The sequence below is a fragment of the Bombus pyrosoma genome, linkage group LG12 (genome assembly GCF_014825855.1).
Source record: "Bombus pyrosoma isolate SC7728 linkage group LG12, ASM1482585v1, whole genome shotgun sequence".
NCBI classification, from domain to species: domain Eukaryota; kingdom Metazoa; phylum Arthropoda; class Insecta; order Hymenoptera; family Apidae; genus Bombus; species Bombus pyrosoma.
The window spans coordinates 11,569,881-11,583,862 of record NC_057781.1 but is presented as its reverse complement, the minus strand read 5'-3'; the positions used below and the strand labels follow the sequence as shown (position 1 = coordinate 11,583,862).

At 40.5% G+C, this 13,982-nt stretch overlaps 1 protein-coding gene across 5 annotated transcripts in view; it reads left to right on the top strand.

The window, feature by feature from the left end:
* LOC122573356 overlaps positions 1–13,982 on the top strand; it is a 153,250-nt gene that overhangs the window by 90,327 nt on the left and 48,941 nt on the right. For all 5 annotated transcript variants that reach the window (XR_006318719.1, XR_006318718.1, XR_006318717.1 and 2 more), the window contains exon 2: positions 6,973–7,076. Coding sequence is in view for 2 of the 5 variants with exons in the window: in XM_043739592.1 (XP_043595527.1) it covers positions 6,973–7,076 (104 nt within the window). In the remaining 3 variants the exon portion in view is untranslated. The remainder of the gene's footprint in view (positions 1–6,972; positions 7,077–13,982) is intronic.

Genomic DNA, 13,982 nt, shown 5'->3' with positions numbered 1-13,982 from the left:
ACGGTCCCGCCGGTTTTTATGTAGTCACGATGGAATCAGGGCGAAATTGAATTAATCGCCAGGCGACACGCGCTGAGTCAGCCGACTCTTGTTGGCCATACTTCGTAAACATTTCATCATCGCACCGGATAGAAACGTGTCAACGATACAATGCCACGCTTTTCTTTTGTTAGATCGATTAATTTCGCGTAATAAGTGTACGCCGGTACTTGCCGTGGCACATTGACACGAAGCAGGAAGGAGAAACGAGGAGAGGGAAGGTAGGAACGGTGAAAGTGTGGCTCGACCGGTAGACTCATCGATAAAGAGTTTTAAGCAGATCAGTATCTTAAATCTCGCCGAGATTTGTCAAGTTACTCGATGCCAAGCAACTTGTGACTGCTTTATCGGTGTGAATCTATCAATTTCAAATATCCTTCCTCCTATCCTTGTTCCCGTTGATTAAAACGATCGATCAGAGACGATTCGCTTGAAGCGACCTGAAAGGATATTTCAAGTAAAGTTATCGAATAATCGCACCGTAAATAATTGTGTCAATGCGAAACGTTACGGATCCTTAAATTATTATCGGATAATACATAATACGAGTCTCTCCGAAATCAAATTAATCGACTCTTTAATTTCATTACATGGTACAAGATTGATATTCGTTTTTCAAGAAACGAATGACTTACCTCCACGAAGTTCATTTACTTCGAGAAGATGAAATAAACGACAGTAAATTGGAATTAGATTGCAAACATTGCAGTGAAATGTTTTAAAAATTCCCTTCAAATGTTCACACGTGCCAGAAACAGCGATGAGAACCTCGGATCTCAGCTCGTACCTACCTATCTCATCAACCGCGCTTCAACCCCCGAGTTAGCAATCACGAAAGAGTGACAAGCAGGATAAATCGCACCGTCGGCTGCTAATCCGTCCATTTGGCTGTAGTACCGAAGACATGGGCTTAATTGTTCTAGCTGCGAGGAAGTTAATCTTATACTTTTTTGTCGATACGGGCTACTTCATCCATTTACCTAATGGAACAGACCTCTCAATCGTGCGTGAGATCTCACCACGCTAATTTAGCAAACAATAACGTATAATTTTTTCTAAATGATCATTTGGCAAATTTTTGTTAATATCTCGTACAGTTTAGATGTTGATTTACCGCCTACCGTAAATTAATATCTAAAAGGAGGGAATTTTAACTGATCTGGAAATAGAAATAGAGAGAGCTTATAATTCGCGTGTACGTTAAAGAACGTGTACCCACGCACGATCATTGGATAAGCTTACATATAATACGCTGAAACGCACTCGAGGCGAACATTTAACACTTGAATATTGGCCAGTATCGAGAACGGAAGCAAGCAGAGCTGGCTGTCGTCACTACCGCGCAAGGATCTATAAAAATGGCAAAAACTAACCGCACTGTAATTTGAATAATGACAGTGTACTTTCGATCGCTATGAGGCATCTGGAACATTATTTATCCGTATAATCCGTAAAAATGAATTTTCTTTGGATAATATATGCGCGCAATGGCGAAATTTTGCATGTTCTGTAATTGGAGAATGAAATTGGTTTGCTGATTGTACCGGCGGAATTGGAGCATACGTTTCGGTTGTTAAATGAGTCGATGTATTATATATTCAGTTCGGTAGGTTTTCTGTTACTATTTTGTTTTATCAAAGGCTCTCGAATGTCGATAAATATCCAGCGAATATTAATAAATATATTCATGAACGTTTCATACAACCATATTAAATTATAAAATAAATTATTTCCTTTTTTAGTTTCTTTTGAAACGGGCTTGGCAGACATAGACTCGTGTGCGAAATATTTTTACGCAGAAACCTTTATACGTATACAAATCTCCACTTATAGACATAGGTATAATTTCTTAATTGGATCTTTTCGTACCTGCTATATTTAATCATGCAATTGTGTTCAATTTCTTATAGATGCTTGGAAATAAGAATTTCAAGATATAATTCGAAATGAAAGTTCTTCTAATATCCGATTATATTTTTGGAAAATTTGTTATCACAGCAACTTTTTATATATATATATATATATATCTTAATCCTAACACCACTGTCTTAATTTCTCAGCACATTGAAACTACAACTCGCTATCCATCGAACCTATCATTTTTACTGTTACTATTCTGTCCGTGCCCCGTGTAATTTCTTAACTCGTTGCTTTACACTCGCTACTTTCCAGTTTACCGTGTTTACAAATTTACAGCTTTTAAAAGCCCGCCATTTCTATCCTTATAACACTAATTTTAGAATTCTGTCCATCGCCTGCATCGAACCTCCAACTACCAGGTTCCGTAGCATCGATCTTGCTGCGCCTCGGCGTCAATAACACCCGTTACCATGTCAAACCATCAATAATTCCATTTATACAATCACGAGCCGCGATCTTCGGATTTTTTCTGTCGAATGCATGGATCGCGTGGCTGTAATAACGGTCCTGCTCATGAAACGACATGATCGTCGATTTCTCGAGGTGGCGACCAAACCAGCGGTACTTTAATTTCTATTCGAAACAGGTCGTTGCTTAATTGTCTCTAGGGACATGTCTGTTCGCCTCGCGAAGCGGGCAAAAAGCGGGTCATTATGCGAACGACTGGTATATTTTTCAATAAATGAAACGAATTTACAATCCATTGGCATCCTGTTCAACACACCGATCGCATCGTATCAACGATCAAAAATCTGTTCAGGAAAAACATAGAAATACATCGAAATGTGTAAGATGAATGGCGTAATTGGAGATTACTAATTCATAAGCTGCGCTGAGAATCCAACGAGAGTTGCATTATGCCAGTTTTAGGTCGGTTTTGTCGTCGTTCGTCGCGTATTAAACGCTGTCGGTCCTTGATATGATGGAGAAATAACAGTTTGATTATTTAGAATTCAACAATTTCGATCGAATCGCGTCTATGTCTTTTTACTTCTTTCGTAACTTTTATCTCAACTTCTATCCCTTTCTCGCCCCCCCCCCTGTCTCTTCTTTCGATCGCGATTCTGATTATTCTGAATAATTAAAAAATTGCCGCGGAGCGGTTGCCTGAGTTACTTTAGTCGTATTACGTCATGATAATTAAACGCCGGCGAATATACTGTAGCCAGTATCGAGATCACGCATACATCATCAATGAGGAAATTTTTAATTAATAATCTTCTTTTTCGCGGCAATTTTGATATGCCGAGAAGAATTATTTACGCTGTTATTAGCAGCATACGTATTGGCACGATTAATATAATGCCTGCATCGTTCCCCATGTTATTTTTGCCTTATTTGTTATAACAATAATACGATAATAAAGAATTATTTGCTTTCAGTATCTACCGAAACCAATCTGTATCTATCTATGCGAATATGCATTTGAAACTTGCAACGTACAAAGTAAATATCAAAGCAAAGGATAAGAAGATTGGGCGCACCCTTAAGTATCTGTAGAGCAAACACGATCTTATATGCCTCTTTGGTTCGTCTCTTTCTTTTTCATCGGAGACATACTCTTCGAAAATAAAAACTCGTCAGAGGTGTGCTAACTGTGTGACAAACAAAATACAAAAATTACACGCTTCGATTGGGTTTCACGAGAGCAGCTCGCTCGAGACATCAGTTTACATTAACAAATTGCCACTTTACGACATCCTTCCGTTCCCTGCCTTGGACTTGTCTTGCCGCTTCTCTTCTGAATTTCATTCAAACATCGCCACTAGCGATGGGATCAAGTTCAATATGTATGTACCTACTTAAGAACCGGAACTAAATACAATATCCAAGGTCCGTTGCATATTGTTTATTGTACTATTTGCGAGATATAACGATCGAGTTCGAATCTACTCGAAAGTACCTTTTTCTCTTTTTTTTTTTTTTGTTTTTAAATATGTGTAATACGATAGTTAGGCGATTCAGTGAGTTTGCTCAATTTTGATTGTACGACCGAATTTGTAAACTTTTGCTTAAGAGATACGCAAGGGTTTGAAGGTACAAATAAACGAAAGTTTAATATCTTTTCGATTTATTTAATATCTTTTTGCTTTCAACAAATCAATTTCAACGTGTTTGAACAAACTATTGGCCCCGAGAAAGTAACCCGACGTTTGTGGTAAATTGTAAGCAGTGGATTCTTAAACGTTTCCTTATTTCTTGTAAAGAAAAAAGGAGCAGAGTCGAATAGCGAAAAGTAAGAAAGGAAACTACGTAATTACCTTGGAACTTGCTTGCGACGCATTTAAGCCCATCGCTAGTGATCACGATCAATTTTTTCTTCTCTCTCTCTCTCTCTCTCTCTCTCTCTCTTTCTCTCCTGATATGTCACGCGTTGGCGCGTGTGTTCCTGTCAGAGGGTAAAACGAGCAGCTTATTTGATCGTACGTACGCGAAACAAGAACGAAAGGAGAAAAAGACACGGTCAACGCGGAGGCAGAATGTTTACACGCTGGTGAAATTTACAGGACGCAGGTGAGCGGGATCACGCTGCGCGCTTCTGATCGCGTGTCAAATCGTAACGACGACAGTATCGCGTTCACCTTGAACGAGTCAAAGAGATAAGGCAGAGTGCTTAGAGGCGTTGCGTTGGTAATAGAGGGAGACTAGCATTGAAACTCGATTAAAAAACCCGATTACATGGAGTAACGACCCGTTTACAGGTATATACATACGTAGTATGCCGTTTCGTTTCAGTAAACGCGACTCTTGAATCGAACATATTTTTCTTCTCTTTTTCTTTTTTTTTTTTTTTCCTTCTTTTTGCTACTCCTAAGAGAGGAATTGCTATTAAAAGACTCGTTTTTGATATACTGTAATATTATGCGATAATGGCGCATTTTATAGAACTCCATATACATATCTCTGATCGGCAGATAAATAGTTAACGTAACTGGAATTTATACATGTAGGAGTAGGCACGTTAATTCCCTCCACTATCTATAAATTAAATATCATCAAATAATAGGAGTTTATGTTCAGATAATTTGATTTAATTAACGGCAGTTCAATTAGGGACTAATTAAAATTTCGTTCTAATAAATAGGCTCCTCTGATGATATTCAGCGGTGTAATACGCGGTATTACGATGCTATGATAATAGGGTATTACGTAGCGTTAATTGAAATATGAGCTGTATATTATTTTGCTACAATTGAATAAAGTAATTTCAATCTTAAATGAAATTCTGCAAACACGAGTTACTTGCGCACGTATTTAACGCTAGCTTCGGTAAACGAATGCATCTACTTTCCGTTTATCCGAGACATAAAAGTAAATCAGCAACGCGCCTGACGCGTACACTGGTTTCTTCGTTCAGTAAAATATTATCTGCATGTCGATATTCTCGTAGGAATATCTATTCTTTATGAGATTCGTAAACGCAGAGAATCTCATAACGTAAGTCCTAGAAACGTTATTCAAACCTGGTACGAAAATCGATACTCTCGTTTCAGCTACTGAAAATCAGTTCTTGTTTGATTGTTCTTCTTCGTTTTGGTTTATTCTGTTCATTTGCGCGCGCTCTTGTTCGCGCCATAATTTACGACTACGCTGTGTTTCCTCCATCGATTATATACATCTTACTAATAGAATCGGTATCTCGATGTACAGATACATATGATTAAGTTCCAGTTTCGAACCTGCATCTCGAACTTCGCGCATAGAAAGCGTGCATATCGCTACTGCGTTGCTTTTTCCATGATTCTTTGAAAGTTGAATTTTTCACGATCGTTCCATTATAAAAGAGGAAAAAAATGTTAAAAGAAATTGAGTAACATTTATAAAGCGCGAGTCACATCTCGAATTGAGATATCTCTTGTCAAATTTCTGATATCGTTTTTTACGCGTACTTGTGTGTTGCGACGTTGTTAATAACAAATTTTAAAAAGTGGAAGAGATCGTTCCAATAGACGTTGCTTCTATTAGGCTGAAACGTGAAGTCTAAAGACACGTAGGATCAATGGTTAAAAAAATGGTTACAAAGTATAATAATAAATAAAAGCAAATGTTGAGAAAGAAAAAGGAACAACGTGCATCTTGCACCGACACGACAATTCCATAGAATAATTTCGCATTTACTCGGGCCACACAAGTGTAGCCGAGACTTTCTTTCTTGATCGACGTTCAATTAAATCGCCGATATCGGCAACAATATTATTAGTATGATTTTTAGTCGCCATATACTGGGTTAACGATCACCTGCGATGTAACACGCACCAAAAGTAATCGTAAAGCAGGAGTAGATAGAGGAAAGGAGGGACGGTTATTATTTGCGACATGTCTCTGCGATGTTATCGATAACTAGCGATTTGAGCTGCCGTGAGTCTTTAACTTATAAAACGTTTGATTACTCGCCCCTTAGGTTATTTCAATTCCCATAATCGATACCTCGAGGTGAAAAACTCATGGGTCGTTTTGCCGGAGCATTGTCAAAAATGCGCGTGATATATACTTTGTATTTCCATACGAGGAAAAATGGAAATGATTACACTGTATAGACTCGAATGAGAAAGGAGACCAAGTACGGTGGTACCAGGCACATCCGGTGCTACAGGATAAACGGACTTTCAAGTGGTTGGCATGTGGAAAATTGGTAGTAACGAGGGACCAAAAAGATCAACGTCGAAAATTCTCTCCGAATCCTGTGGTAACGAACGTTCAATAACGATCGCTTCGTTAAATAAACAATATACCAAAGATCTATTGGGATAAAAAGCAAGCTATCGTTTACTGCTACTAACCACTGTAACACCGAACACCATATAGGTCATCCTTAACAGCGAACTAAATTAATTCCCCCTTTATCCATTCTGAATCGCATAGCCAACAAGAAGTATCCGATCGGAAAATGAGCTAATTACAAAGTAAATTAAATTCCAACAACATTTCAACGACGTTGAACTCGATCAAACCTCGCGTTAATGCAACATGAGCCAATCGTTAATCGAGCCGTTTGGTTTTTCTATTTTCCAGCAATATTTCAACGAACGTCTGTATCCAGGGGTCAACTGAGGATCCAAGGTGTCGCGACCTGTCTGTACCTGTGCATGGATTCCTGTGGTCTTCTGTACGGCTCGGTAAGTCAAGCTATCCGTCGGAAAAAGTTGCTGCTCTTCCTTTCGATAAAATCGATTCGTAGCACGCCTCCGACAGGCGGTCGGAGCATTCCTCGGCTAAGAAAACCGAGCTGCCACGCGACACCCGCGCCGCCTTGCCGCGTCGTTTCTTTCTATTGCCTACCCTATCGCGATACCCTATCGCTACCATCTAAATTATAGAAAAGCAGCCGGCAGAAGAAAATCAGCTCGTGCGTCGCCAGCTATAGATCTCGATTGGGTAAAACTCGTTTATTTCGTTTTAACGAACACGCTCTTACAATTACCGATTTCACTCTGATTCTCGCTAACGACCAGCTAGAATTAATATGCGTAGAAGAATTTCGTGGCAGTTTGTTGGCCGTTGCGCGGTCTTTTTGTAGATTTGAACGAGTCGAACGAGGTATCACGAATCACCGACGTACAAGAAACAAACGGTGCAAAGCAAATATCCGTAAGAGAATGATTTTTAAAGATCCGAGCAGTTAAACGAATAACGATCGCGAGCCAACTTTTCCAACAATCGAAAGTGGCATTTTGTCTGGCGATTGATCGCAATAAATACGATCGTTCGAATTCGTGAACGAGAAGACGAATCGGCGGTCGTCGGCACGATCAACGTTTTCGAGACTTAATTAAAGTAGATGACGTTTGATCGGAATACAGGAGCGGCTATGCCGAGCCTGAGAAACAGGTTTAGCCCTTAACTGCTATCGTTCCCTGTTTCGTTCGTTTTTTCCACCGCGTCGCTGTAACTAGTACCGAACAAAAGGAATGCGTTCTCCTGGGGTTGATACACTCTTGACTGTGTACCATTTCGCAGGAGGATACATTTAATGACCGATTAATCTTGTTACTTTTGCGATTTTTGCCGCGTTTCCACGGCCGTCCGTGTAACAAGGAAATTGGAATTTGATTCGATTTCGTAGGAAAGCTAGCTTTCAGTGTCGGTATATAACCATCCGGACTTGATGCTCTGAATTCTTTCCAACCTTGGAAATTGATGCTTTCTGCCGTGATTAATTGCCACGATTTCAGCTTCGATTTATTCTTCGTTGTTCGTCGAAACGAGGTTCACGTTGCCCTTTCACACCATTTTCAAACTTATTGAACGTACAACGATGAGATCTTTCAAGCAGGATTAATGGCGATGTCCTATATATCCGAATCCTGTGACGTATACTCTCTTCGTGTTCTCTTCTCATTTTACCACAAATCTTAAATATTGCACATTTGTCGACTTAAAATTAGAGACGTAGTAAAAATCTGCCAACGTTTACGATTCCCCTTTATCCGTATCTCGCTCGATACCGTACCATAAAGCGATATCAGACGAGACTACAATTTGCAAAACGATATCCGAGCTTAACGCGTAAACGCGGATTTCCGAATACAGAGCACATAGATAAAAGCGTGGTTCGTTGATGGTCGAACACACATGATGGACACACGGATAGGTATCGAACTTTAATCAACTGAACCAACGACTTTTAATAAGTTTTAAGAAGCAATTGCGCCTACCATCCAGCGGACTGTGCACGAATGTTTATCGTTACAAAAGGACGAAACCGAAACTGTATACTCGAATCGCCGGTATTTCATCCAGCGAGCACCCTTTAATCAAACAAGCTGACAGTGCAGGTACACTCGAGCGAACAATAATTTCGACTTAACGTCACGAATTCCAGTGTAATCTAGAGCGTGGAGAACGACCTAGCACCGTTGATTAAAACCAGCTGATATGCGAGCGACACAAAATCAAACTGGACGTACATCGTGATAGTGTGCAATGCGCGTAAGATACGGAACGCGATCCGAGGTAGTCTTCGTGTACCGTTTCGACGGCGCTCAACTCTCTCTCTCTCTCTCTCTCTCTTCCCTTCTGTTCTTCTTCCGTCTTTGTACAGGGTGATTCACGAAACTGTGATACAAGTAATATTTTCTTTTTGCTTAAAATTAGAAGAAAATGTCAGAGGATAAAGAGAAACGACTCGAGAAGGACTGGATTACCACCGTTTAACATACACGACATGCAATTAATATACGTATATTTCTCGTGCAAACAATAGCATTAAGATTTGTTTCAATAAAAAAGCGGGTGCAGCTTCCATCGATAGCGTAACAAGGTTTTTCACGTGGCGAACAGTTTACAGGTAATTTAGGCGGCACGGTCAGACGACTCATCCTGCGCACGAATATATTGCGTCGTGCACATTCCGCGCGCCTTTGTACACCGAAATATCGATCGCTAATCCATCTGGAACCATTCGTTTTCTTGGCTTTTACGTCTTTTCTATTAGATCGACGTGCACGTAAGTTAAATGCGATTTAACTTACGAGTTAGAGTTACGAGATCGAGTTTCCTCGAGATTTGAATTTACCGGGCTAATATTGCCACTCGTTAAAGTTTGTCCTATCGATTCGATCGCAACTTGACGACTGGACGCGCTTTGTCCCTGTTGCGCGAATCAGCCTGTACATATAACTATCGAAGCTAGAACTATGTGACAAGGACGAGAATTCAAAGAGGTCTTTGACGCTCAACGATTAAGCAGACTGATCGAAGAGGCAAAGGAGATTGAAATAAAGACGTGGTAAACGTCTCCAGACTCGAAGCTAGTCTCGTTAAAAAAAACGCGTTTCATTAAAGTGGTCTGGTACGTTTCGAGCCGTATCAGGAATGGAAACATCGAACAAAATCGTATCGTACATCTAGTCGGTCCGCTCTCGGAATGTACTTGGATGGATGTTTCAGCTAATAAAGACCGCCGCGTATCTGCATGCTAGCAATCACGGACACACCATCACGAACCCGTGGATTTGTTACTCTGTTGAGGATCGTAGTATCCGCTGTCTGTTCGATAGGACTACTCCATTACTCATATGACTGGCCGATTTTCGATGCAAACTTTCATCCTTTGACTTCTTCTTTGGATAACAGACATTGTAGGTACGTCGTTAGCACGGTAAGAATTTTTGGTTACGAACGTTTGCCGGAGATCGATGATGGCGATTACTGGAATGGACAATGAACTGGAGCAGCTTGCGGAACAGGTTCAATTGATAAGGGGCAAGCGTGGTATTGGAATTACCGGTTTGATTCGAGTTTTCATGTTTTTACATTTTTTGATTAATAAGATATGGAATTTGAGAAATGAATTCACGTTTCGACGAATGATATATGTATAAGATGTACTTGGAATATTTCAAGAGAAGTTATCGAGGAAAACGTACCAAGAGGATTTTACGTAAAATATATCTTTGTTACTGTAGACGACACAATATTTATTTATCGATTAAATATTTGTTTACTTTGTTCGTTCTACAAATTCTACGAATTCAAATACGAGATCGACGTATTTCTTATCAACAATCTGTATTATCGTCATCGTTAAACAGGATAACATGGTAAATATAGTTTTGCCAATAGATTCGCGTAATCGCGTGTAAGATAAAGTACAGCTACCTACTTCCGAAAGTTAGCTCGATTCCCACACGTTCGTTTCTCTCGAGTTTATCAAAATTCACGCAAACAGAAATCGCATTCGTTCTTAACTGTCGTTACGATAACTCCGCGGCGGCAACTGCTACCTTTCATCGTCGGTGTTCGAACATGATGGTCGATAAAGGAAGAAACACCGCGAACAACGACGAGACGAGGTAGCAATCGACTTTGCACGTAACTCGAGATCGCGCGACTCTCTCAAAGTTGCGAGTCTACCCAAAGGGATTCGGAATGAAGAAATCACAGGGCGAACCGCGATAAATTCACGGATGTCCAATTTACATTCCCAGCGGGGCACTGAGTGCATAGAGGGATCGAATAGTGCACCCAAGTTCCAACGCGAACTCGAGACCAGTGTATCTGATAACTAATCTACATAACACGAGCAGCTAGGCAAACATTTCATTGGTGTTGGTACGCGGCCGGTAACGGATTAATGTTCTGTTTGGCTGGCTTGTCAGGTAAACCGTGCACGACGTAATTCCTGCACCGCGAGTACCTGCTATTTTCGCCCGATCGAAAGCGACGCGACGACGCGGGAACCACGATCGAGACCCGATTCCAGAACGAATTAGCATTCCTGCCCTACGCGACAATCACGCGAATCTTTATCGCCGAATTATTAATTAGCCTATAATGGACAAGGCAAACGATAAGCAAATAGGTTCGCGGCAATTAGTACCTATCACCTGATAAGTCAAGCGGTTGAAATTCTGTTTGCCAATGGAGGGGATAAAAGGATAAATTTGTAGTTGGTCGTTTCTGTCGTTTATCGTGGTCGATCGCCTGTCAAAAAACATGTTGCTTTTCGATTGTTTATTTTCCTTATTGGTATTTAATCTTTAATGGGTGTACATTCCACGAACATCGACAAAGCGACGAAGATCGATTCGCATAACCGAATTAAAAAAAAAAAAAGAAAAAAGCAGAACGCAGCAGGAGAAGCTTATCGTATCCGAGTAAAGTTATTAATATATCTATATCTTGGGGAACTATTATCGAAAATAGGAGTAAATGGACGATAAAGATGATAGTTGGATAAAACGAAAGGCCACTAAGTGAAAAATTGCGAGTGCAAACTCGATGATCGTAACGAGTAGATATATTTGAAGATTTATCGATATTGGCTTTTCGGAATAAGCAACCGTGTTTGGACTTTGCCCTCGCATTCTGGGTCAACGGTTCGTAAACATCGCGATCTACTAGTTTAGGGCAAGCCTGAAACCGAGGATTTCAAATCCCAACCGTCTCCATTTATATTGAGGGATGTTTCGATGGGCTGAGCAAACCGATCCGATTCCACTCGAAAGATCTGACCGGATGCTCGAGCCGGAAGATATTACCGGAAGTCGTTTAATTTGATTGGCCAATCGAATTCCGGTAAGATCTTCCGGGTTGAGCATCTGGTTAGAATTTCCGAGTTGAGTCATCGGTTTGATCAGCCAACCGAAACATCGCGCAGTATAAATGGAGACAGTTGGCTATAGAACCGTCAGTTTAAGGTCTGCCCTGAACAAGTAGACCTCGATGCGCAGGAAACGTTGACCAAAATACGAGTGCAAATTCCTTCACGGACGATCTAGTGTTTATCCCGAAATGTCAATGTCAAGATATCTCGACGATCGTGGCACTTTCAAGTCCACAATCGGCGATATCGAGCAAACTCGTAAAAAGATTGCGATATACATATAGATTTAGCTTTCAACAATGAGAGAAAAACGTCGAGTTATACGGCTCGTAAGGAATAAACGCTACGTGTGAAGTATGTGTCGAGAAAGATCGAGCTAAATAAGAGCGGTGTTTGCACGAGTAATTCATTTCCACGTCCAGTTTAATTTATATCTATTTGCAACTAATTGAACTTGGTTTCCTTTCGCCAATTCGTATATATGTACATAAACAACGATACGGTGTTCTACCGAATAATTCAATTATGCAAATGCGATTCTTCGCATCGTTACTTCGTGAAAATTTCGATCTCGGTAAACGTGTATTTTCATTTAAGAGGAGTATTTAAAAGGCGCACAAACTATCCCTTGAAACACAGTTGTTAGGCAGAAATCTAATCGAGTTACCGTGATAGTCATCTCGGAACAAGTAATATCGATAAATTTCAAGGTACGTCCGTAGGACTCGAGTTTACTAGCGGTTGCGTATGTAAATTTATTCGCAGAGCAACAATACAGTGGCGATTTTTAACGTGGTCGACTATCCCGAGACGAGTCCGAGATGCAAAGTAAAATTTCAGCGATGACACTTGGTAACGTCCGGTACGAGGAAATCTAAAACGGATCGTAAAAACGACAGGGAGATCGGTATCTGGAATTTATGCAACAAGGCAGCGTCGCGATCGCAAACAACGTTTCACATTATTGTATACAAATAAGCCGCGTGCTGTACGATGAAAAACGCGCATCGATATAAGCAAGCCGCAGATCAACGTTTCTGATAACTCGCAATTCCAAGATCAAGCTATCACGAGCAAGGTGGTCATAGATATTTTTCTTCTTTCTTCATAGAAGCATCATTGCCTCGAATGACTTCTCTGGAACTACTTCTCGGACATAGCTGTTCAAGTGTAATTACTGTGGCGAAGCGTTACCGAGATATTATTGAATAACTGGTTTCGAATTCAAGGATTTAATTTTATCGGTAGAACGTACACGATAATGTAGCTGTAACGAAGGAACGCTGGAATTCTTTATTGTTATCGAAATTCGGATTTTTCTTGTATTCGATTTTAATTGGCCACCGCTACCTTATCGCGTGGATATATTTAAAACACAGGCATTGAGAGAAATTGCCAAAAGATTATCGAAACGAGTTATATGTATTTAATGAATTTTTCTTCCATCTTGCTACGGATGTCTTAAACATTGCAACCTATATCTTAATTGAAACGAACGAAGACCCTCGAAACGATTAAGATTTTCGATGAAACTTCGTTTGATATCCTTTCGCGCGTTACGTCAAACGATCGCGTCGCCGTCTCAATAATAAAGCCGAGGGAACGAGAATATCTTACTCGCGTAATCTTTCCGTCGGTCGACGACTGGGTCGCGTCTTCGTCGTGTTGGCATTTTCCAGGCGCTTAAAGGATCATGTCATAATCACAGATCCGGCACCTCGTAATTTCATGGTAATAAGTGCACGAAAGACGACCGCCATATTGATTCGATCGACCGTGAAATTTTAGCTTAATTACAAGCATCTCGCTCGTAATCAACCGCCGCGGCATCCCCGTCGGCTAGAATCAATCGAGGGGTAAGAAAAGTCGCGGCACCGGTCTCGCTCGTAAATTATAGTTATTAAGGGATGACGGGAGTCGAACGTGGATTAAAGAAACCATCGATTCGATGGGTCCAACAGGTTCAATTACTGAT